At 46.3% G+C, this 26,223-nt stretch overlaps 2 protein-coding genes and 1 non-coding gene across 6 annotated transcripts in view; 1 reads left to right on the top strand and 2 right to left on the bottom strand.

Annotated features, from left to right (window-relative positions):
• Window positions 1-26,223, bottom strand: part of KBTBD12 (kelch repeat and BTB domain containing 12) — a 53,426-nt gene that overhangs the window by 3,819 nt on the left and 23,384 nt on the right. For 3 of the 4 annotated variants that reach the window (XM_060163856.1, XM_060163855.1, XM_060163857.1), the window contains one exon: window positions 11,379-11,576. The exons of the other annotated variant lie outside the window; for it this stretch is intronic. In XM_060163856.1, the coding sequence (XP_060019839.1) occupies window positions 11,379-11,576 (198 nt within the window). The remainder of the gene's footprint in view (window positions 1-11,378; window positions 11,577-26,223) is intronic. 4 annotated transcript variants of the gene reach the window in all.
• LOC132527812 (large ribosomal subunit protein eL28-like) lies at window positions 12,194-12,676 on the bottom strand. The gene is given in 2 exon segments (XM_060163854.1): window positions 12,194-12,538; window positions 12,541-12,676. Coding segments are annotated over 2 exon segments (408 nt in total). The 5' UTR covers window positions 12,647-12,676; the 3' UTR covers window positions 12,194-12,236.
• On the top strand, window positions 23,328-23,434 carry LOC132528336 (U6 spliceosomal RNA). The gene has a single exon (XR_009543208.1). It is a non-coding gene; the product is annotated as a U6 spliceosomal RNA (small nuclear RNA).

Here is a 26,223-nt window from a genome sequence, read left to right as displayed (position 1 = left end):
TACAATACAGTATTTTTTTTTGTTTTTTTTGTCCACGTGGCGCGGCTTGTAGGATCTTAGTTCCCTGACCAGCGACTTTTCACGGCAGTGAAAGCACCGAGTCCTAACCACTGGAACACCAGGGAATTCCCAGTGTTAACTAGAGTCACCAGCCATGTATTAGACCCCCAGAACGTCTTCACTTTATAGCGGGAGGTCTGTAGCTTTTGACCAGTGTCTCCCCATGTCCCCTCCCCCGAGGCCCTGGCAGTCGCCATTTCTGCGCTCTGCTTCTGTGAGTTGGATTGCTTTGGATCCCACGGGCGAGTGAGGTCACGTGGTACTTGTTGTTCTGTGTCTGGATTGTCTCACTTAGCATGATGTCCTCCAGGTTCATCCTTGGGGGGCAAGTGGCAGGATTTCCTTCTTTTTTATGCTGAATAATATTCCATGGAATAGAAATATATACACACCACATCTTCTTGATATCAGCTCCGTACAATACAACTCTGTGATAAAGGGAATGTTCTGTAATCTGCAGTGTCCAATACAGAAACCGCTAGACACATTTGAAGTGTGAGACTGAGGAGCTGATTTTTAACTTTTATTTAATTGTAATTAGCTTAAATTAAGAACTTACGTAGACATGAAGCTCAAAATCTTTTTTTCCTTTAATTTTTTAGAAAAAAATCTTTTGGGTCTGTGACTTTCTGAGACAGGTGCCTCAAAGTCCATGCAGTTCTTGAGGATTTATCCATTTATCTTGTGGTTTGTGTAGTTTCTGTTTTATATGTCTCTGAGTTGTGTTGTTAAGTGCAAAAGGAATCATGCTTGTTGAGTCTGTTAAGAGTTCCTGGCGGCACCAGCAGACACGAATTCTGTCCGGCTTTAGCAAAGTGGGGATTTACTGGACGGAAGGTAGCTCGGCAGCTTGAGGGCAGCTGAGAGGGTTGTGGGTGGCCCAGTCAGGCTGGGGGCTCCCACTGGCCTTCTCGCTGCGGCTGCTGGCAGGCGTCAGTGCTGGAAACCACCATTCCCCGCAGAGCCCTGGCGGCGAGAGGCTGACGGGTCTGACCCAGGGGCCGCCCATCGAGGGGCAGACGTCCGGGACGACCGTTTCCTCTTCCTGCCCGTCCTCCTGTTGAGGTGGAGGAGCCTTCTCTGTCTCCTTTACTGCCGGTGTCTTGGAACATGTGTTTTACCACTCCCACACCTGGTTTTCTGTTTCGTTTTGTTTTGGTTTAGCTGGATGAAGGCTTGCAATGTCTTTATTCAAATTAATGCAGGCTGGGACTTGTAAAAGTTTAGAGTAGACGGAGTTTTCTTCATTAATTTTGCTTCCTTTCGCTCATTTCAGTGTTTATTGGGGAGACTTTTTTTTTTTTTTTTTTGTGGTACGTGGGCCTCTCACTGTTGTGGCCTCTCCCGCTGCGGAGCACAGGCTCCGGACATGCAAGCTCATGGGCCCAGCCGCTCTGCAGCATGTGGGATCTTCCCGGACCGGGGCACGAACCCGTGTCCCCTGCATTGGCAGGCGGACTCTCAACTACTGCGCCACCAGGGAAGCCCGAGACGTATTTTTTAAACAATGTATGGGTATTACCATCTTCCCTAGAAATCTCTAATTTACATGGAATGAAAATTACCGTATTAGTGCCAAAGAAGTAAAGAAGGTAATGAGTGAGCTTTCTTGACTGGGAAGGGGAGAGTGTACTGAGTCGTCCCAGACTTGGGTGTGGCTGGGGACTCAGGAAGAAGCCACACCGGGGATCCGGGCTCCCGCCAGGACCGCCTGACAGGGCACACACCGCGGTGGGCTGACCCGGTGCTCTCCTAAACTCCCACCCTAACGGAGCTCAGAGAGCGAGCTGTGTACCTACCCGTGTGTGTGAGCCTGGGCTCGTGAAACGCTGTTTCAGAAACCGGTGCCCGAATTCAGTGTCAGCTCGTTTCAGTTCAGTTAACTCTGCAAAAACAGACACTTAATGCAACAGCATCTTACTCACTCGAGGAGTCAGGAAACTCTCCCTGAGGCCGGCCGCCTCCAGGGGTCAGCAGTTGAAAACGTTATTTTATACGAAGCAAATAAAGAATTCGCGTAAGCGTTTGAAGATGAGAATGCCAAAGGCATGCTGTGAGTGTGGCAGGCGCCTCAGCTGTAGCCCCACGTGCCTTAGGGCTGCTCCCTGTTGTTGGATATCCTCCAGTGGACAAACTTGAGAAGCACCACCTTAGTCTAGATCTCATCGTACAATTCAGTGAGACTGTCAGAAAACTGAAAGCGTGGGATATTTTTTAGTCCCTTACAGAGTTTTTTTTTCTGACGTGCTCTTCGGTGAAATGCTGACTTGCGTTTTATTTATTACAGAAATATTATTGAGGACATTTCCCACTGCCCTATATGAGGCTACGGGGAGAAATTCTCCACGTTTAAAAGCTGTGCCCCTCTAGCAGTGGTTTGTTCCCCTCTGAGGACACTGCAAATCCGTAGCTGGGCGTGTGGTCCTTTCAGCTCTGGCCTCTAGAGGGACCAGAGATGAACTGGTGGTCCTCATACAGCCAGTGCATGAGAGCGCTGGCGACTTTACCCCATCTGGCTTGCTTTTTTTTTTCCTCTTTAAAAAAAATTTTTATTTTATATTGGAGTATAGTTGATTTACAATGTTGTGTTAGTTTCAGGTGCACAGCAAACTGAATCAGTTATACACACACATACATCCACTCTTTTTGAGATTCTTTTCCCATATAGGTCATTGTAGAGTAGTGAGAAGAGTTCCCTGTGCTGTACAGTAGGTCCTTGTTGTTTATCTATTTTATATATAGTGGTGTGTATATGTCTTTATTTTCCCTTCATCCCATTTCCTGATTTTTTTTTTTTTTTTTTTTTTTGGCTGCGTTGGGTCTTCGTTGCTACACACCGGCTTTCTCTAGTTGCGGCGAGCGGGGGCTCCTCTTCGTTGCACTTGCAGGCTTCTCATTGTCGTGGCTTTTCTTGTTGTGGAGCACGGGCTCTAGGCTCGCAGGTTTCAGTAGTTGTGGCACATGGGCTCAGTAGTTGTGGCTCGTGGGCTCTAGAGCACAGGCTCAGTAGTTGTGGCGCATGGGCTCAGTTGCTCCGCGGCATGTGGGATCTTCCGGGCCCAGGGCTCGAACCTGTGTCCCTTGCGTTGGCAGGTGGATTCTTAACCACTGCGCCACCAGGGAAGCCCCCTGATTTATTTTAATTTCTATCTTATTGTGTCATGTGCCTCTCTATAAGCTATGTCAAGTTCCATTGCATTTTGAATGAATAGGTATGTGAGTCAACCATAAATCATAAACCGGGTTACTGAGCACAGGCTGACCTGGCCTGTCCAGCTGGTGGGCTTGTCCTCAGGCGGGGGTGTTACCTACCCTCTCTAGTGAGGTGGAGCCAGCGGTCAGCAAAAAGGGTGATATAGCTGCCCCCGACTCAAGCAGGAAGGAGAGGGTGATGAGTGTAACCAAGGCGCGACCGCAGTGAGCACCTCTTAGAGGAGGGACCCGGTTTGGGCAAAACCAGAACCAAAGCCACACGACCGTCTGAGGACGTGCAGTTGCCTCTGCGAACGAGGTTGGGATGGGGGGGAGTCCTTTGCAGCCCCCTGCGGTACATCAGCGTACTGTAAAATCACATGGCACAGAAACAGCCTTCCGCTGTCTGGAAATTCAATTAATTAATCAGAGATTTTATATTTTCCACCGATTGAAGGAATGGATGTACAAAATCACTTTTGATCAAGGGGTAATTGGCATCCCAAGTAATGACTATAAACAAACTTCTGAGTATTCTGGGCCTTTTTTTTTGCTTTGGCCGTGCCGTGCATTGCGTGGGATCTTAGCTTCCTGAACAGGGATCGAACCCCTGCCCCCTGCACTGGGAACGTGGGGTCTTAACTACTAGACCACCAGGGAATTCCCTGGGCTTATTTATAAGAAACATAGAATGTGTTTTACCCTTCAAGATACATAGGAGTTCAAATAGGCAATGGTGCTTTTGAGAAAATTAGTTTTTTATTTTCTTTTTCTTAAGAAAAATACTTTAAAAAATGAGATTAAGCAAGTGGAAGGTCTGTGAGGTGAAATGATTTGATAAAGACCACTGTATTGGGACTTCCCTGGTGGTGCAGTGGTTAAGAATCCGCCTGCCAATGCAGGCGACACAGGTTTGAGCCCTGGTCCGGGCAGATCCCACATGCCATGGAGCAACTAAGCCCGTGCACCACAACTACTGAGCCTGCGATCTAGAGCCCACGAGCCACAACTACTGAAGCCCGTGCACCTAGAGCCCGCGCTGCGCAACAAGAGAAGCCCCTGCAATGAGAAGCCTAAGCACCGCAACAAAGAGTAGCCCTCACTCACCACAACTAGAGAAAGCCCGCGTGCAGCAATGAAGACCCAACGCAGCCAAAAATAAATAAATAAATAAATTTATATATTAAAAAAAGACCACTGTATTTCATGTAAACATCAACACACTGGGATTCAGGTCTACTATTTTATTATTTCTTTTATGTTTTGCTCCTGTTTCCCCTTTCCTTCTTCTTTTTGGATTATGTGAATATTTTAAATATCCCATTTTAATTTATCTTGAATTTTTAAGCATTCTTCTTTGTATAGTTTGTTTTTTGGTAGTTGTTCTAAGGATTACAGTAACTTTTTTTTTTAAAAAATTTATTTATTTATATTTGGCTGCATTGGGTCTCTGTTGCTGTGCACGGGCTTTCTCTAGTTGTGGCGAGCGGGGGCTACTCTTTGTTGTGGTGCATGGGCTTCTCACTGCAGTGGCTTCTCTTTGTTGCGGAGCATGGGCCCTAGGTACGCAGGCTTCAGTAGCTGTGGCACGCAGGCTCAGTTGGTGTGGCTTGCGGGCTCTAGAGCGCAGGCTCGGTAGTTGTGGCACACGGGCTTAGTTGCTCCGCGGCATGTGGGATCTTCCTGGACCAGGGCTGAAACCCGTGTCCCCTGCATTGGCAGGCGGATTCTTAATGACTGCTCCACCAGGGAAGCCCAGCAGTACAGTAACTTTTAACAGACTATTTGCTGATACTTCATCACTTCAAGTGGGTGCAGGAACCCCCCTCACTTCCATCTAGTCCCTTAACCTACCTACCCCATTACGTTTAATTGTCACCACAAGGGAGACAGCCCTCTCTGTGTAACACTAACCCACACTGAGAACACTATCAGACAGTGTTAAAATTTTTCCTGTCGACTGCCATTCATGTGCTAAAGAACTGAAGAGGAGAAAAATGTCCATTATATTTACCTGGGTATTCACTATTTCTCTTTGTCTTCCTAGATTCCTGAGGTTCCGAGTTTCTCAGCGATACCAGTTGCCTTTCATTTGAAGAATTTTCTGTAACTTTCCTTTTTTAGAGCAGGTCTGCCTAATACGGTGTATTACACTGATTAATTTTTGTACGGTGAACCAGCTTTTCATTCCTGGCATAAAGCCTGCTTGGTTAGAATGCATAATTCTTTTTGTATGTTGCTACATTCAGCTTGCTAGTATTTTACTGAGCATTTTTGCAACCGTATTCATAAGGGACGTTGGCCCGTAGTTTTCTGGAATGTCTTTGTCCAGTTTTGCTATCAGGGAAATTCCGGCCTCATAGAAAGAGTTGGGAAATGTTCCCTCCTCTTCTATATTCTGTAAGTGTGTGGAGAGTTGGTGTTATGAGCTCTGATCTTTTGGAAACATAATGTTGGCTTCCTCACTCTGTGCTGGGGTTGGAGAACAGAGTTTTTGATTCTGACGTTCCTCTGCTGAGTCAAAGAACTCAACAGTTCTGTCAAGAACTGTGAAGAGTCTTAGACTTTACAACACGAAACTCCTGGTCATAGAGGAAGGACGGGGTCGCTCGTAGCAACAGCAGCAGGCAGTGTGTCCGCATTTTAAAAGTACAGTTATTTGAGCCGCAAATCCCACAGGGCAGCATGGAGAGTGTCAGGCGACACCTGTACAACCAGTGGGCTGCCTTGTAGGATGGGAGCCCTAAGCTTAGGAACCGGAAGCTTTTATAATGGCCCTTGCGGTGGAGGGAGACACTGTCTCTCTTTTCTAAGGTTGTCTGCTGTACAAACACACTTGAAAGGGTCTTCCAGAACAAAGGCAGGCAGTGTCTCTGCTCCCAGATGCTCAGAGATGCATGAGACCCACAGAGGATTACCTCCCAGCAGGCTCACCTGCTAATATTTTCCTTAATACTCCCCTCATTGTTCCTCTCTTACATGTACTCTATTTATGTATCTCAAATTTGCTTTTGTTTTATCATTTATACACGCGCACGATTTAAAGAGCCAAACAGCTCAACAAGGTTCAGGCCTTAAAGATGGTTGTGTCCTACCCACCTCCCCATTTTCTGCCTTTCAACCTGGCTGATTCTTCTGGCACTGAACACTGTCATCTATAAATAACATATTTTATACTATTGCAACTTCTTTTCTTAAAAAAAATATTTTCTTTATTTTTATTATTATTATTTTTTTGGCTGTGTCGGGTCTTAGTTGTGGCACATGGGATGATCTTCACTGAGGCACGCAGAATCTTTAGTTTGCGGCACGCGGGCTTCTCTGTTGTTGAGGCGCTTGAGCTCGGTAGTTGTGGCACGCGGGCTTAGTTGCCCTGTGGCCCGTAGGATCTTAGTTCCCCGACCAGGGATCGAACCCGCGTCCACTGGACCATTAGGGAAGTCCCTACTGCAACTTCTTGATTTCTCAGATGAAGCCATGCACTCCTGACTTCCACTGTAGAAAATGTGGTTTCAGCTTTCTTCCACATCCCCACCGTGTGTGCCCCACTCACCCGAAGGGTTGAGGCTCCGTGTTTACCACTGACATGATTAGATGTGATTGTTATCAGTGCTATTCACACATGACCGGGTGACACACTCTCCTTTCCTGCACAAATGCTTGTTTCCTCTCAAGTCAATTGTTTTATTTTTGTTAGTTTTCATTGCTCTTCTCCAAGTGTCTAAATCTTGCAGAATATTAAGATTTGATCAGTTTTCTCTTCTGGAAGTCCCCTCCCCCAGAGCCTTTGACCAGCTGCCTTCTGAACTGGCTGTTCAGGCCTCTGTACAAGCTGTCATCCCTGGATCTCCCCTCAGTATCCTTCCCTCCACTGTGTTTAATCCTGTCTCCTGGCCCCCTGTCCTCTAGTACTTGGCTTAGGTGTTCGTTGTTGGGAAGCAAAACCTAACAGAAGGGAGCACAGGAGATAAATTTTGGGAACATTGAATGTCTGAAAACGTGCTCCCACACTTAGAGGTTCAGCAAGTACGGAAGTGTAGGTAGAAGGTAACTTTCCTCTAGGGTTTTTGAAGGCATTAGCTTAAGTTTCTTCTAGCTTCCAGTGTCACGTTTCCTAAGTGTGGTGCTATTCTGATTCCTGACACTTTCTACGAGATGAGTCCTTTCTCTCTGGCAGCTTTCAGGATCCTCATTTGTCCCCGGCGTTCTGTGACATTGCAGGGATGTGCTTTACTCTGTGTCCGTTTTCTTCCACTCTGCTGGGGATGAGGTGTTTCCTTTCAACTGGTAACTTTAGTTCTGGGAAATTTTCCTAATTTATTTCATGGATGTTTTGTCCCTCCATTTTCTCTATTCTTTTTTTTTTTTTAACTGAAACTCCTATTCAGCCATTGGACCTCATGGACTTACTTTCTCTTTCTCTCATTTTCTATCTAATTGCTTTTTGCTCTGCTTCCTGAGAAGTTTCTCCCACTCTACACTCCAAGTTTTCTGTTGTATATACAATTCCTGCTGTCATATTTTTAACCTCCGAGGACGCGTCTCCTCCTGGCACAGCCCGTTTCCTCCAGTTGCTTTTCTTCTTTTATGTTTTGATTTCTGTCTTTTCTGTACATGCTTTCCTCAAAGGTCTGATGAGCCCCAGCTGTTTGCTCATCTTTAAGAGAGGGATACCATGGAAGCCTTTTCCGTGAGGTTCTCTGTGGGGTAATTTGGCTTTGCCTTATTTTGGGGCTGGTCAGATTCCCAAAGAAGAATCTTCCTGTCTCCTGCCTGGAGGTTATGGCTGCCCACGTCTGGGAGCCAGAAGACGAAGAAAGCTGCTGATCTCCAGATTCAGTGTGTAGCTGTTCTCTTCCGCTCCCTGTTTTCAGTACTGATTGCCTCCCCCACCCCCATCCTCAGCTTCGGTCTTTGCTGGGGTGCAGGAGGGGCTTTATCTCAGTGTCGAGGGAAGGGCAGGAGATTGGGCTCTTCCTGTCTTTCCGCTGTCCTCGTGTTTTCAGCGTCACCTTCATTCCCTCTTCCAGACTTGTCCACCCCCAAGACTCCCTGGAGTTCTGTGGTTTGTGCTTCCTTTTCCTGTTGCCAGGTTAGCACTGAACTGTCTCATGTCTGGGCAGTTATTCATCCATCTGCTTTCCTGCTTCCAAAATTGTGTTGCTGTTGCCCTCTCTCCTCTTTTCTTTGTCTGACTGTGTTCATTCCATTTACCATCATTTTCGTGGGACGTGGGAGAAGACAGAGGTGTTCAATCTACTATTTTAACCAATATGCAATTACTATGTTTATTACGTGTTTTGGTGTCTGTCTTTCCCATCAACTGTTGAGCATCTCAAAATTGTAGCCCAAGTGCCTCTAAACAGTTTGTTTCAATACATTTTTATGGAATTAACTAAACAGATTAAAAGAGTACTTTCTTGACTGTGTTTTTTTGAGTAAATAAATGGGATGAGTAGGTTTATGTCACACAAGGAGAGAAAATTCAGTGCCTGTTTTTAGGTCTGACGCTGAGATCTCTAGTTTGTAATGGGCACGCTATTATACAATTGTTCTGTGTTCCATAAAACCCCACTGACAACTCACTTAGCTAATCCGGGACAATTTTCCATCTTAAAACCAAATAATTAAAAGGGACTTTGAGAGCTCGCATAGTAAATCCCTTTCCCTCTGGCTGGAAGCATTATTAGTCCATTACAGTTCCAAGAAAAGACATCGGCTCAGAGGGTGAGTTCAGGCATTCTTGAAAAACCGGGGATATCAATTCTCTAACTCAGTATTATACAAAGGAAAATAGAACAAGGAAACAAGACAAAAGAGAGTATCTTCCAGATCCTTAGACACTAATTACCCCCCACTGCTCTGGAGGTCCTGAGGCCGCCCTCTGTATTCTCTGCCCTTCTCTTCTGGTCAAGAGAAAGCGTGCAGCCAGGGGATGGAGAGCAGGGCCCTGGCGGGGGATGGGGTGGGGGCGGCGAGTGGTCCAGCACCTGGGCACTCTCCTGTCTCCTCCAAGGCCTCCTCACTCACGGGGTTGCAACAGGGGTCTTTAAAAGATCTCCTTGCCCTGCCAGGTTTCTTGCTACTGTGACAGGTTACTACCTTTACACAAGCATGTGATGTGTAATATAAAACATATTAGAACCGTTAAAAAAAACGTTTTGGAAAGTTCTCTGAAGAGCAAATAGAGAAAGAAAAATTGAAGCTTCTTATCATGGGGACTTTCAAGAATACAAAAACCAGTAAATAGGGAATTCCCTGTCAGTCCAGTGGTTAGGGTTCCACGCTTTCACTGCCAAGGGCCTGGGGTTCGATCCCTGGTCAGGGAACTAAGATCCCACAAGCCGAGTGGTGCGGAAAGAAAAAAAAAAATCTAGTAAATAAAGCTCCTGTAGCCATTATCCAGCTTTCACAATGATCAACATTTTACCAACGTTGTAAAATCTATTCTTGCCCCCCATCCCCATTCACTGTTTAAAAAATATTTGCTGGTGTAGATTAACACAAGTTCCAGACAGCATGTCATTTTCATCCATAAAAACTTCTACACAGTCTCCCATCGTTCATAACGTTTTTCCTTTTTCTCCCTCTTTCATATAAAACTACAATGCCATTATTATTGTGACCTAAAATTAACCGTTCCTTAATATCATCTAATACTCCAGTCCACACTCAAATTTCCCAGATTACCTGAAAAATATCTTTCTCCACAAGATTTGTTTGAATCAGGAGCCAGATAAGGTCCACTCATTGTATTTGGTTCATATACCTCCTAAGTCTCTTTTAATTCCTAATGAAAACTTTATTCTTTAACTTACATATAATTACGTGCTTTAAAAATGAAGGGAGGTGTATAGCAGGCTTGGTTTTGCTGCAGGGGCAGCTCTGTTTTAATTGGGCATGCTTCCAAAATTGTAAGTACTCCTGGGACATGTTTTTCCTGGCTATGTCCTGGCCTAGTACTTCTATTAGGAAGCTTAGAATTAAACTGTTAATCATTTTTACTGTAGCTGCATTCTGCCTTACTTACTGATGCAACTAATCAAACTTTGGAGACAGTTACGTATTAAATTTGTGCATATTTAAAAATCTCCCTGGACTTCCCTGGTGGTCCAGTGGGTAAGACGCCGTGCTCCCAGGGCAGGGAGCCCCAGTTCAATCCCTGGTTGGGAAACTAGATTCTTCATGCCACCACCAACAGCCCGCATGCCTTGACTAAAAGATCTGGTGTGCCACAACTAAGACCCGGCACAGCCAACCAAAATAAATAAATAAACAAATATTAAAAAAAAAAGAATAAAAATCTCCCTGTTACTTTAAAAAAGTATAAATCCGTACTGTAGATTGTAATGATGGTGGCAGTTAGATATGTGGAAGCTGAGTTTGGTAATAAACACGTAGATTAGGTATTATCTTAGAAAGGCTTTCAAGCAATTTATTTCTCGTGTCAGTAGTGGGGAGTAAGAGAGTTTTCCGAGGGCAGGATTTCAGTAAAGATCAATAAATGCAGAGCTAACCCCCCACGTTTCTGGTCATTCCCCTATTTCCATGCATTCTTCATATTTTTATTTATTTTTTAAAAAATACTTATTTACTTATTTATTTTGGCTACCCCAGGTCTTAGATGTGGCAGGCGGGCTCCTTAGTTGCAGTATGTGGGCTCCTTAGTTGCGGCATGCAAACTCTCAGTTGCAGCAAGCATGTGGAATCTAGTTCCCCGACCAGGGATTGAACCCGGGCCCCCTGCATTGGGAGCACAGAGTCTTATCACTGCCCCACCAGGGAAGTCCCTCTTCGTATTTTTAAATCTCTCCTTTAGTCCTACAATCTGGCATTAGCCTTCCCTCCCCCATTTCTCCTCTTGTCGTGTTCAACTCATGTTTATTGTGTGTCTGCTGTGTGCCAGACACATCACAGACCAGATCTCACTTAATTCTTATGACAGCCCGTGGAGGGAGTAGCCCCACTTTGTAGACGTGAAAACCCAAGGTCAGAGGTTGGTGAGTTGCCCAAGGTCACTGCTTTTGCCAGTGCCCCCTGCTCTTAGGATTGTTCGTTGGGTCAGTTAAGGGAGGTGAAAATCGACATCAAAGGAGGTTACAAAACATTTAAAACTCGACCAGTACCTGCTCCGTGGAAGCCCCCGCAGACGTACAGCTTCCCGTCCACGGCTCCTGCATTGGTAGAATTGGTGCGAAGTGAGAGCAGGGGGCTGGGCATGGGTGGGCCCTCCCTCCAGAAGTCCCCTTCTGGGTTGTAGATCTCCACCGTGTCAAGGCACTTCCGAACCTGACCCTTGTCTCGACCTATGCAGCCGATTCCACCTGCAGAGGGTGACACAGAAAGGAGGTGACCAGAGCTGAGCTGTCCCCATGGGCAGTGCCCCCTTTCTGCCGGGTCTGTATCTCAGGCTCATGGACCTTGGTGTGCTTCTGTTGCATGGTGCTTCTTCTGAGATAATTTGTAAGCAATGGTAATGTCTACTGTGGACTCCTTAGCCAAGGCTAATCTCGTTTTATCCATAGTATTCTATCTGTTTGTGCTCACCCATGAGGCTGATTCCACCACAGGCTTTATAACCTACAACATCCAACACTGGCTCACACAATGACCCTCCCTTTAGAGGAAGAATTTCCGGTTTGAATGTGAGGGTGACCCGGTTCTGACATCTGCCTTCCTGTTCGTTATGATTCCACAGACCTGGCTAGAGAGGCAAACATCCTTTCCATTCCCATCATTGCCAGCCTGTCTCTCCTTCTCTTCTTGTTTATTTTATTTTTTATTTTTGGCTGCTCCGCACGGCATGCCGGTTCTTAGTTCCCCGACCAGGGGTCGAACCCGGGCCCCCTGCAGTGGAAGCGCAGAGTCCTAACCACTGGACAACCAGGGAAGTCCTTCTCCCGCTTTTTTTTTTTTTTTTTTTTTTTTTTTTTTGCGGCAAGTCAGCTGACAGCTTTATTGCATTGGGGAAGGGGACAGATTGCTCAGGAGCTCTTGGTAGGGCGGGTCCGCTGCCTCTTCACCGTCACAGGCTTCTGGCTGCTCAGGATGGCGCTGGCTCTGCGGATGGCAGCTATACGCAAATCCGGGCGGTACTTGTTCTTTCGGATCATGTGCCGGCTGCTGCTGAGGGTGGCCCGGGCGTTCTTGTTGATGGTGGTCCGCACGTAAGAAGTGGCTGGCTTTCGCTGGCCGGATCTCCGCTTCATGACCACCACGACCCCTTTGCCGTCCGCCGCCAGCTCCACGCCCACAGTCTTGCGGTGAATGAGCCCGTTGTAGCGTTATTGGGTTATTGTAGGTTATTGGGTTCGGTGCTGTACGTCTGCTTATTCCTCTTGATCAAGAAGCTGGAGCAGTTCCGCACGACCATCCATTGCAGATGCGCGGACATGGCGGCAGCTCCTCTCGTGCCGGCGGCCGGATACGGCCTTCTTCTTTACTTAAGTGGCAGGAATTTTTCCCCATTAGAGCAGGGCCAATCTTTGGTAAATTTCAGGTTTGGGGGTCAGAGGGAAGCCCCAAACACAAATGCGTGATGCGTCTTCCATTTTTGAGTGACACAGTTCATTCGGTAGATATTCCCTGATTACCTGTTACTCGCAAGGCAGCATGCTCATGATGAGGAGCTGAGAAAGATGAGCGAGGTATGTTTCTTGCCGTTATTAAGAAATTAATGGGGTGGGGCCTTCCCTGGCGGTCCAGTGATTGGGGCTCCGCCTTCCCGTGCAGGGGGTGAGGGTTCGATCCTTGGTCGGGGAGCTAGGATCCCGTATGCCTCGTGGCCAAAACATCAAGGCATAAAACAGAATCAATATTATAACAAATTCAATAAAGACTTGAAAAATGGTCCACATCCAAAAAAACTTTAAAAAGAAAAGAAATTAATGTGATGCAAAGGGCCATATACACAAATAAACAGATAGCGACATCATGACAAGTACCTTAAAAGAGATACACATTACACTCAGAAGTCCAGAGACTGTAGCAAGTAGCAGAAATATCATTTACATAGTTGTGACTTTAAGTACAACGCTCCATGGGAAAGTAATGGCATAAGAATTTCCAATCCGCTGTAATAAGAAGCACAAGTTTGTAGGTGACCTTTTTTGTACCACAATGAAAGGTCTTAAATGTCAGGGCTATATTTCCTGATCTGAAGCGTGGCTCCTGGGATGGAGGTGAATCCCCTGGAAGGAGAGACAGTCCTCTCTTCGGTGACCTCATTCCATGCAGACCCAATCTGGTGACCTGGTCTACACGACCAATCAAAGTTGGGAGAGTGCTGGCCTCAGGCTACCCTGGAGGGTCCTGGAAGGGTCAGTGCAGTGGGGTGTGGGTGAGGGCTTGGCTCTGTTGTTTATAGCAACACCAAGACCAGAACCGAGACTGCTCTCATCACATGGCCTTTACTCAATGTGTCACTTAGAGATTAATCACATGACACCTCGTGGCATTTCCTCTTTTGTGTTATTTAATTCCCTTTCCCATCGTCATGCTGGTCGGATGGTCCTTCCGTGCATCATCACATGGTTTCCTATCTTCCTTCAGTACTGCACCCCAGGACCTAGCACAGTGCCTGACATGTGCGGGTCTGGAATGAATGAACCAGAAAGTTAACTTTTCCTCAGCTTCCTCTGGCCTAGTGGATATGTTACAGGCTCACTGAGGGCAAAGACCACTTTTCACCTGTCTTATATCTCACAGTGCCTGACACTTGGTACTCAGTGAATCCGAGAAGATTGATGGGAACAGCTTATTTTCACCCTGGTTGGGACTCACGCAGACATCAGAGGACTTCAGAGGGAACCTTTTTGTTCTCTTTGCCTATGGAGCCTGGCCTGTTTCCTGTCTCAGTACGAACCCAGGGATCAAGGCTATAAACTCAGGAAGCTCTTAGCTGCTTTCCCTCTTTTCCGCCTGGATAAATAATTTAGCCCGTTACCGTGCCAAGTCTGAGCAGCAGCGTTTCCAAGGAGGGGACACGCCGGCCTCAGTTAACTGCACACTCTGTTGTTCACAGGCCCTCTTCCAGTGTGGCGCTGGGGCAGCTGGAGGCTTCTTAGTCCAACAAAAAGTGGAATTTCCTATCTGTGGGGCAGGATGGGCTTAAAGAAGAGGATTTATTTTTAGCAGTTGACCATGGCAGCCACCCATCAGGTAAGAACAAGATGATTTGGCTACCTGCTCCGTAAGAGATACTATTCGGCTGGTTTATATTACGAGCACTTTAGAAGACCAGTCAGTGGGGGCAAACAGATGAAATGCAAGTCGCTCAGAGCCAGTCTGGGCACACCCAGCAGCCAGCAACCTGGGCGTAATCAGAAGTTCACATAAAAGCCCGTTAAGAAAGCTTCCCCAACATAAAGCATATAAAGAATGGGTATTATTCTCTCGGTTGTTGAAATAATTAGAGTGCTTGTCATTTTCGTTTCCCTTTTACTAAGTGTATTTAATTATAACGTTCAGCCTTTACGCTACAAAACTAAACTTCTACATAGGTACCCTTTCTGTTTGGTTGTCAGACAGTTCACAGGCTCCACTCGGGTGACACGGGCTTGCAGGCTCTGCCTTTGTTTCTGACCGCCCGCCCCTGAATACACTCTCTGTCTCACTTGGATGTAATTCTACCACCAAGTACACTCTCAGCACCACTCTGTTACCAGCGACTTAATGAGCTTAAACTGAAAGTGAATGCTGATTAGATAAATAATCAAATAAAAGCATGGTCTTTATTAATAAGTCAGCACCAGCACGACAAGAGAACTCTTTTGATCCTGGGGTAGGATCAGCACATCTTTAGAATTTCAATGAGATACTTCATATCTTTAATTTACATGCCATCAGTACCTCTGCGCCTGACTTTCCTTTATTCAAAAACAGGCAAATAGAAGTTATCTTTGCAAGTCGTACCCCAGTGGACCTCCAGTGCAAAATATATACTTTAGGTTTTTTTGGTGGGGTCAGGGGGTGTGGATTATAGAAGAAGATGCCTCTCTCTCCTCTTTTATTTCTACCAAGATGAAGACCTGCTCTCTTTGTGTTTGGTGGTCATAGAGTCTTTCCCTCTGCAGGGCATGGGAGGAACCGTCTCCCCACACCAAGCCTGGCCAGGCACTGGCAGAGGGTGGGGGCGTGGTCCTTCCCTGACATCCTCTAGGACTTGCTGTCCATGGGGCCTTGAACACAGCGGGGCTGGTTCCTGACGTCCTTCTGCCTGCAGTCCTGCCTTCAGGTGGCAGGCTGCACCCCAAAGGGGAGGGTGAGTCTGGAGCAGTTCTCACCAGCTCCCAAAGTTGCTTGCACGGCTCAACAAGCTTTAATAATATATTCACTGTTGAAGGCTCCCGTGGGCCAGGGAAAAAGCATGTGGGCTTTCAGAAACAGACCATGGTTCATATGCCTGTGTCACCACTTATAGCTGGACAACTTTGGTCAGTATAATTTCTCTAAGTCTCAGTTTTCTCATCTGTAAGTTTCGGATAATAATTCCAATTTCAAATTGCAAAGGTTAACTTATAGGTAACTATGTAAAGGTGGAGGAGGGTGAGGAGGATGGACATGCGCTGTAAACTATTCCCAAGTACTATGATGGGAATTTCCTTTTAGTTCTTCCCATGCACTCCGTGTGATGGTCATTCTTCCTCTCTCGTGTTCCAGGACATTGTGTAAGTGAAGCAGGGCTCACTGAAGCCTCTGGTCTTAGGTTTGCGTGATCTCAGTTTAATTGTCCGCTGCATCTATGATTGATGGCTGTAGGGGCGAAGCTCTCTTAAATGTTTACTTTGAGGTTGGATAGAGCAAGTCAGAGGCTGAAGGGCTGAGAAATAAGCTGAGCCTTCAGGTGGGGAGAAAGTTTTGCTGACACGATGGATCAGAGTAATGCACTGGTCAAACATTCGAGAGGGGTAGGAGCTGTCAGGTGGCAGCAGAGGAGACAGTCACGCTAATATAATGCTCGCGACAATGTCCTTCCCACCCTGGTTGTCTGCTCTCTGGTTTTCTTCTTCACTCATTTTGGAGCTCCAGATTTGGGGCCTAAAGCGCTAGAAGACATGATCTAGCTTCTTGTCCCTTCTTAGGGCTCTCTTGGGTATTTTCAGAAAAAAAGCCCTTCAGGACAGGGTGGAAAGTAGGCTCATCTGCCTTTTACAAACTTCTGGGTCACGCCATAGGCCTGTCTAAGTGTGTTGAGCTCACAGGACACGGGTGGTGGTGCTCTCTCGTGTGCGCACACCCTTTTCACCCACTAACCCCTCCCTGCCCTTCGCCAGCCTTTTCTTGCTAAGAAAACGTCCATCTGCATTCTGTTCGCTCCTCAAAACAGACGACCAGGAAAATCAAATAAAAGAGCTGAAAGGGCAGACCAAGTTGCACTGGCTAGAGCCTGGATTTGCTTGGTTTTGGAGGGAAACTCAAGTGCTTGAAATGTCTTATCATTTCCAAGAGGAAATGTAGACAGTTGACCAGAAAGTTCTGGCACTGAGCCTTGGGTGCCAAATAAGCTGCAATTACAGAATCACTGTCCCATCTGTGGCTGATTCCGGATGACCCCTGGGCTTCCGTCCGGCCCAGCCCTGGGCCTCAGATTTCAACGCGCCTCGCCCATCAGTTCTTTCCAATCCTGGGCTCATCTTTTCCTTCTTTCTTGCCAATCCCACTTCCCCAGCCTGTCCTGCAGGTCCAAAAGCTGAGCCCACAGTGGGGGAGGGAGAGCCCGGGGTCGTGGTTGGGAGCCCGAGTGCAGATGCCACAAGTTCAGACTAATGTCACTGTCCCCACGCCTGCTTGTCACCCAGTTCTGCCGACAGGACCCCTCAGACATCTCAGGCCTGTCCCTCCCCCGTAGGTGTACAGAGCTTGGATGACCGGACACCGCACTGCGCCGTGCTCACCTTCCTTCCCCTCCCATCGCCCCCCGCCCCGCATCCCCAGCACCCTGTGCTCCAGGCTCTCCCAGCTGCCTGCAGTTCCCCAAGCAGTGAGGTTATTCATCTCCAGGCCTTCGCTTAGGCTGGTCTCTGCCTGGACTGGCCTCTCCTCCCCAACGTGACAAACTCCTCTTTCAAGGCTCAGCTCAGTAGCCACCCCTAGGAAAGCCTTCGTATCTCTGCAAGCGGCCATTCCCTCCTCGAGACTCTGCTGCCCTCTGAACAGAGATCAAGATTCCTATAAATAGTGCTGCTCTGACTTATCTCTGTGCACGTTTCCCTATTTGATTAGGCTGTAAGTCACTGGAGGGCAGAAGAATGTCTAATTCACATCTGTATGCCCCACGCTTTTCAGCCGGGGCAGACAGTCAAGAAAAAATAACTGAGCGCGTGAATGGACCAGCTTCTCACCTGCATCCCGGGTACTTTTTTTTTCTTCTTATGCTCTTTTGTCAAAACAAAAAGTGATGACTAGCTTTCCAGAATGTGTCAAGCGCTGAGTCCAAACACCTGAAAACTCACTTCCTGTCAGATAATAAATATTACCTTCTTAAGGATATAGGACTCTCAGTCCAGATATGGAGAGAAATTGTTGCTGTCTGTTGTTGGGCTCATTTTCCCCCCAGGTCTGCCTGCCTGAACCATCACTAACCTCCCTTAACTTGGGCTGGACATAACCTAACAGGACACAGGCCAAGTTTATACTAGTACTTCTCTCAAGTGACCCTGCAAAGAACCATTAATCAAATATATTCCACACCTTGGAAATGTAGACACACAAGATGTAAAGTATGAAGGCGAAGTATGCATCATTCTGCCCTGAGTTTCTTCTAAAGGAGGCTTGACAGCCTTTCTTCTAAAGGAGGCTGAATAACTGCTATAGAAAAAAGGTCTTGAGACTTCCCTGGCGGTCCAGTGCTTAGGACTCTGGTGCTTTCACTACCGGGGCCCAGGTTTGATCCCGGGTCGGGGAACTAAGATCCCACAAGCTGCATGGCACGGCCAAAAAAAAAAAAGAAGATCTTAATAAGTCTTTGGTATGTTTATCTTTTGTGTAAGTAAAATGATTTACAGAAAGTGATAATTTGTGCTCATTTCTATATTTACCCAAGAACAGGTAAAGGAAGGGAGTAATTAAAAAAAATGATCACATGTATAAATGGATAAAGTAGTTGAAGATAATACATTTTACTCAAAATGACAGGATTTTAAAATAATTGATATCTTCTTCAAAACATCAAAGTTTTTCCATTTCAAGTCTTCATGCTGTTTTAAAACATATATTACGTTATTCCCCGCTGTAGTGAATTGATGATTTCAGATTTAACGTTTTCTTAAGGATTCAGAAGTAACAATATGATCTGTTTTCACAATATACTGTGGACATAGATGGTTCTATACACTAGGCTACATGAAGACATACCTAAGATTTGCTTTGTTGAACAAAATTCTTTTTTTCTTTTTTTTTTTTTTGTGGTACACGGGCCTCTCACTGTTGTGGCCTCTCCCGCCGCGGAGCACAGGCTCCGGATGCGCAGGCTCAGTGGCTGTGGCTCACGGGCCCAGCCGCTCTGCGGCATGTGGGATCCTCCCGGACCGGGGCACGAACCCGTGTCCCCTGCATCAGCAGGCAGACTCCCAACCACTGCGCCACCAGGGAAGCCCTGTTGAACAAAATTCTTGCTATCGGTGTGGCTTTTAGCAATTTACCTCTTTTCATAAAAGCAAAGCATAAAACATGTAGTAGCACAGGGCTTTGGCTGTGTTCTCTTAAGCTTTTCTGCAAACATAAACAACAAGTCAGAGGCCTGGACAACATCCTCCTAAGACATTTCTCATCTATTCTCAGTAACATTATTATCTCTGTCCATCAGGGGTTTTCACACTGTAGAAGCTTCCGAACATTCTCTCATTTCAGCATCAAAAACACTTTAAACTTCTAGTTAGTTTTAAGCAATCTGTAAGCATACTTTGGCTATCCACTTCATATCCGTACTACGTGTTAGAGAATAACAAGTTTAAGGTGTTTTTTCTTCCATAAGACACAGTCTACTGAGAAATCAAAGACAAATATGAAACCATTATAATACAGCATTGTAATTATACATTGATCGAATAGAGTGCAATTTCTCACTAATTGTCACAATGAAATGTGGAACTGTCCACTCTTTGTGAATTTGTAGGATGTCAGTGATGAAAATGACTAAAGCTAAGTTGTGATTTGAGAGCCATAGGCAAACTTTGGCCTCTGAGAGTACTTAGTTCTGGGTTCCCCACTGAGGGTGCCAGATAATCAAGGTGAAGCTCCTTCATAGGATGAACCGCAGATACATTTCATGGACACTGACATCAAAAACATGGTGAGTCATTCGGTGCAGCTCAAATCCAAGTCTTTGCTCAGAATAAACAGACACTGGCATTCCCTGGAGAACTTCTTTGGCCGTTGAAAAAGTACATTTCTTTCCTTGTTCAACCTGAGCTTAAGAAGTATGTCTCTAAGCCCAGAACGCTCTTGGAATGAGTTCAGAATGTACCCAACAGCCTGCTCTGATGACCTGTGAGTGCAGGATGCTCTGACCAATGGCCTGACCTAGCTTCCTGGAACACACGTGCTGTCCAAGGGAAGACACCTTCCCTCATTCATCTCTGGGTCCCTCCTAAAAGCCAGCTCAGGGCCTGATTATGTTCCATACATAGGCTTAGTCAATATTTTGAGCGTATAAAATCTCCATTAACATGACGTCACCTCTTCCTTTCCTCACAGTATCAGTGTTTCTCAACGTGCAGTCCTGTGGGCATTCCCACCAGAATCGCCTGATGCTTCCCACAGCTCAGATCCCCAGGTCCCACTTCAGACCCACTAACCCAGAATTGGCCAAGGGTGAGGGCCAGGAATCTGCCATTTTAATGAACAGCCTGGGTGATCTGAGGCAAACTTATATTTATTAAAAAACTGTTTGGAATTTTATGTATTTATTTTTTAATATTTATTTATTTATTTGGTTGCACAGAGTCATAGTTGCGGCCGGCGGGCTCCTTAGCTGTGGCATGTGAACTCTTAGGTGCAGCATGTGGGATCTAGTTCCCTGACCAGGGATCCAACCTGGGCCCCCTGCATTGGGAGCGCAGAATCTTCACCACTGCGCCACCAGGGAAGTCTCCAGAAATTTATCAAAAGAAAGAAAAAGGAAAAACCTTAACCATAATGAAACTTGGTCCTTGTATCTCACAGCATAATTCACCTCTAGACTGATCTCTGACACGCATTTACTGCAGTAACCGGAACCCTCTGTGTAACCCCCCTCGTGGTGCGCGGGGGCAAAGTGCTGTCCGATGGAGAAAACAACACCCGTAGCCGCGTGGGGAGACTTGCTATTAGCTGGCTCCTCGGACAGGGAAGTGAAAACTCCCTGCTTTAAAAACTTCTCCACAAGGCCTGTAACTCTGATGATTTTTGAGCCTTTTGCCTTGATGGAAGAGCAGGATAGAAAGGTCAATTCAGTCACCTGACGTTTGTAAGCATCCATCACATGGAGCAGGCCTGGCAGCTGTCAGAAGAGACACAGACAAGAGGGAGGCAGGGTGTCTGCCCCTCGATGGTCCCAGGAGCATGGGGAGGGCCACGGGCAGAGGCAGAGCAGCCTTGCCAAGAACAGTACCACTAATTCACACAAACCACCTCGAGGAGATGGCGTTTCTGCCAGACCCTGAAGGATGCGTTGTCCAGAGGCAGAGGCTTAAAAGCAGAGGGAAGAGCGTAAACAAAGTGCAGAAGGGAGGCTTGTTCAGGAATGACCCTCAGAGCCCAAGGCTGGGGCTGGGAGGGATGTGGCTGCAGAGGCCGGCTGGGGCCAGCCTGAGAAAGGTCTAAATGTTTCCACAAATAGATTCCGGTGCTCACTTTCTATATTTGACTTCGCCTGACCTGTCAAACTAAAGCAACTTCTGAATACAATTTGACTTTTTTAAAAGACTTGATGGGGGGGCTTCCCTGGTGGCACAGTGGTTAAGAATCCGCCTGCCAATGCAGGGGATACAGGTTCGATCCCTGGTCCGGGAGGATCCCACATGCCGTGGAGCGACTAAACCCGTGTACCACTACTACCGAGCCTGTGCTCTAGAGCCCGTGAGCCACAACTACTGAAGCCCGCGTGCCTAGAGCCCGTGCTCTGCAACAAGAGAAGCCACCACAATGAGAAGCCTACGCACCGCTACGAAGAGTAGCCCCCGCTCACCGCAACTAGAGAAAGCCTGCGCGCAGAAACAAAGACCCAATGCAGCCAAAAATAAATAAATTTTTATTATTTATTTATTTATTTTTGCGGTACGCGGGCCTCTCACTGTTGTGGCCTCTCCCGTTGCGGAGCACAGGCTCCAGACGCGCAGGCTCAGCGGCCATGGCTCACGGGCCCCGCCGCTCCGCGTCACGTGGGATCTTCCCGGACCGGGCCACGAACCCGTGTCCCCTGCATCGGCAGGCGGACTCTCGACCACTGCGCCACCAGAGAAGCCCATAGATTTATTTTTTAAAAAATAAAATTAAATGAAATTTAAAAAAAAAGGTTTTTAAAAAAACCCACACTTGATGGAAACGCCAAGTATATTTACGAATGTACATTGTCATTTCAGAAGCAAGCATAATATATTCAAAAGTGTAACTAATACTATGAGAGCTGAAGTTTTATCTCACAGAAACATTTTTCAAAGAGAGAACCCCGGTACCATATTCAAATCGGTATTTTCATAACAGAGCATCAACAAGAGCTCACAATTGGGTTTGATGAGGTGGAGGCCAGAAGGTTCTATGTTTCTCAAAACTTTACTAGTAAGAGTCTGCATCTAATTCGTTTCCTACTTGATTCTTCATAAAAGTAGGATTGAAAGCCTTCAAAACGAGGAGTTAACGTTTTCTCATAGCAATAGGATATATTAACCTAAAATTTTTTGGACTATCTTTTTAAAGAACTTGTTTTAGAAGATTAAGATATATTTTGGATTAAAGTAGTTTGTCTCATAATGAGCTCTCATGGTACAAATGACAAAAGATCTTCCTTGAAACACAAAGCATCTTAAAATGCATGACCTTGAGCAGCACCCTTCTCCTCGGTCTACTACCAGAGGATTTCAAAGGGTTCTGTCATCAAGACACAGCCCCACTCTTTCCTGCTCTCCTGAGAAAGGGCTATCCGAGAAAACTCTCAGAAAAAAGTCAAAATGGAAACCAGCCCATTTTAAATACCTGGGTTTTTAGTAAGGGCCTCATTTATTCATAAGGCTCATATAGACTCTTCAAATTATTTTAAGCTTTCCAGGAAGTTACCCGCCAGAAGAGCCAACTGCAGCGTGGGGAAGCTGGTAAAGTGCACACGTAACTGCATGAGCAATAGAACCACTTTAAGCAAACGATTTAGGCATATCTTTTTCTGCATTTTGAAGAAGGAAATATATAGTTTTCCAGGAAAAACCATCCAATAGCTGACTAATACACCCCTTGCTAGTTTGCCATAATTCCAGAAATCATTTTCATCTAAATTCAGATTACTCATGGTATCTGTGATGACATGGTTTTCAAAAACAAGCATTTCCACAATGAAAATTTAGCGCAGATTTTAACTGAGGCCAACATTCTTAAATCTTTGCAACTCAAATTAAATTAGGGTCAGCATTAGCCAGAGGGTCCAGCAGTCTGACGGGTTCACCTTTAGTTCCCACGGAAGAACACACCCTAAGCAATATTTTAAGAGTCCCTCCCCACGCAGAAGTGCAGGCTGTGTGAATGTGCACTGGGCCATTGTGTGTGTTTGCAAGGAGAGGAAGCGAAGAGAGTAGAAAGAGACGGTCCTTAGACTCCAAATGCATGAGGACAGGGTGACCCCAGCACAAGGACGGCCCCTCAGTAGGCTGCACGGCCAGCACAGAGACCTGTTGAGGGTGGAGCTGGAATACTGCAGGCTACTAAAGGAAGATTTTGAGCATTCTTAGGGCACTAGAGTGAAAAAGGACCCCTTGCCACTTATTTCAGTAATAATAATCCCTATCATTATCATTTATCGAGCACTTAAATGCCTGGCACAGTATCCATCTCTCTCAAGTGTCACAACTGTTATTAGCATCCTCATTTCATGAATGAAGAAAACAGACTCAGCACTTGCCTCGGCAGCACAGATACTAAAATTGGAACAATACAGAGAAGATTAGCATTGCCCCTGCGCGAGGATGACACACATATTTGTGAGGCATTCCATATTTTTATAGCTGATTCACTTTGTTACAAAGCAGAAAGCAATTATACTCCAATAAAGTTAAAAAAACAAAAAAGAAATGATGGTCCCATCAGCCAAACACCTTTGAAAAAAAAAAAGTAAACAGACTCAGAGAAGTGACCCAACTTGCTTAAAATCATGGGGTGTGGGCTCCCCTGGTGGCGCAGTGGTTGAGAGTCCGCCTGACGATGCAGGGGAGACGGGTTCATGCCCCGGTCTGGGAGGATCCCACATGCCGCAGATCAGCTGGGCCCGTGAGCCATGGCCGCTGAGCCTGCGCGTCCGGAGCCTGTGCTCCGCAACGGGAGAGGCCACAACAGTGAGAGGCCCGCATACCGCAAAAAAAAAAAAAAAAAAAAAAATCATGGGGTGATAATAAGTTGCAGGGATAGGATTTGTCTGCAGGAGGACCTTTACTTTATTTTAAGCAAAGAAGACACCTGGGAAATCTTTGTATAGATGGAATTAACTCAAAAGTTTTTTTTTTGTATTTTGGCTGCATTGGGTCTTCATTGCTGTGCGGGCTTTCTCTAGTTGCGGTGAGCAGGGGCAACTCTTTGTTGCGGTGCGCGGGCTTCTCATTGCGGTGGCTTCTGTTTGTTGTGGAGCATGGGCTCTAGGCGCGCGGGCTTCAGTAGTTGTGGCACGTGGGCTCAGTAGTTGTGTCATGCAGGCTTAGTAGTTGTGGTGCGCAGGCTTAGCGGCCATGGCGCATGGGCTTAGTTGCTCCGCGGCATGTGGGATCTTCCCGGACCAGGACTCAAACCTGTGTCCCCTGCATTGGCAGGTGGATTCTTAACCACTGCGCTGCCAGGGAAGCCCTTTTTTGTGTATTTTTATTCTTTATGTCTCTGATGATATTTTTCTCTCTATTGTCTTACTGAGGGATGATGACCATTGTAACTCTGTTACTTGGCTCTCCCAAACTGTCGCTTGTGCAGCTAATTGGAAGTATGATATAGAGATAGGCTACACGAATGTTACCAATAATGATACAATACGAAAATGAAAAATAATGTCCTTGCACTGACACAAAGGGATTACAGTTTTCTTGGGATGTAATAGTGACAGTTTACCACGAGCCCTAAAGACAGTCTACCTATGGCTCCACTGAGGCTGATCACATCTCTAATGCAGCCCCCTGCTTCTCTCTTCCTATGTGTGAGCCAGGCGCTGGGTACCAGTCCAGGACCAGGACCAGTTGTCCTATCAGCCTATTAGTTAGACACTGTGTCTCAGTGTCCATGTCCCAATACCCTCAGGGGTTTACATCCTCTAACAGAGCCTGAAAGGACAGGGCGAACACTGGTGGAGTAGAATCCTGAGGCTAACCGTCCCATGCATGGCTGCTCTTCAACTCAGGGGGTCCTCAACAATTTGTCCACCGCTTTGGCTGATGTAGAAAATAGTAAACCAAACAGTTAAAATTCCTTTGCCCAGATAGTTATGGAAATCAGCAAAGCCTTGGATTTTTCGGTTGCTAACCAAGGGGAGTCTGTGCCATTGCTGACACTTCATTTTGTACCTGGATCAACGCCACAGATGAGATACAACAATTTCTATCCACGCAAAAAGAAAAGTGGATTATCAAGGAAGACTATCAAGGAAGACTCAGGCAGTTGTTGGGACGTGTTTTCATGGTCGGACCTGGAAAAATCCAGATGGTGCCTTAAGAGTGTCCTCCACCTCCTCTGTGTAGTAATCTGTTACGCTTGTATGTTGCACAGCTTGATTTGTTTATCCAGAGTCTTAAATCTACAGAGCCACTGTCCTAACAAATGTTCCAACAAACGACTTAGAGACAAAAACAGAATGGACTTATGCTGATGGACATGCAAACTGAAAATCAGACCCACAGATAAAATCTTGTCTTCAAGGAGAAACAAGCACAGTGGAGGACATCTGGATCACACTCACGGTCTCTCCTTTTGCTTTGGCTGATAGAAGGCCAAAGGGGAGAGTGAGAAAATATAAAAGGTCCGCACCCCTAAGAAAAAACGATTTTTACTACAGGTATTGTTACAAGCCAACATCAGAACTGGTTTTCAACCTGATTAATCAGTCGGTGACAACCTGCTTCAGTGAACTTGACTCTGGAGCAGCTGGTTAGATGGAGCCTTGCCCCTAAAGACAGCCAGTCAGAAGCTGACTCATCTCTGACCCCTCTGCCGAGGCAGACTTGACGCTCCTGCCTCTGCAACGAACACAAACCACACGTCTAAGGTTGACAACACCCCACTCCCACCTTTGTGACAACACTAATCCAAAACAAACTCCTGCCCACAATCTTATGATTATCCATCTGCTTTGCCCAATGAGAAGGTCTCTGACCAGCTAACCCTCCTGCACGTAGGTGAGCAATAACGTCAGCGCTTTTGATTTCAGATACTGAGCAGTGGTCTTATCCTTTAACAGCAGCCAGTAGTCAGCATTTAATTGAGAAACAGACCAAATTCATATTCACTGGTGAAGTGAGATATTAGAGCATTAAAGTAACTCCATGTAATCTTTCTCTGCCACATTTGGACTCATCCTGTTCCTGGTGCCAAGTGTATCATTCTCCTTTTTCTTCATTTGACTAATTCCTACCTGTGGTGTGAGTTAGTTACCGTCTGCATAGGTGTCACCATGTGTCCACATAGGTGTGCACTTAGCCCTGTGTATGCACGGTTATCTGTCTGTACCTTGTCCTAGGCCATCACTCCTTCTGGGCTCAGTGTGTGTCTCCCATCCCTGGGTCCTCAACACTCAGCCCAGGGTCTGACACATCTTATGCC

The sequence above is a fragment of the Lagenorhynchus albirostris genome, chromosome 10 (assembly GCF_949774975.1).
Source record: "Lagenorhynchus albirostris chromosome 10, mLagAlb1.1, whole genome shotgun sequence".
NCBI classification, from domain to species: domain Eukaryota; kingdom Metazoa; phylum Chordata; class Mammalia; order Artiodactyla; family Delphinidae; genus Lagenorhynchus; species Lagenorhynchus albirostris.
Note: the sequence above shows the minus strand (reverse complement) of the source record. Positions and strands in the feature narration are given on the sequence as shown.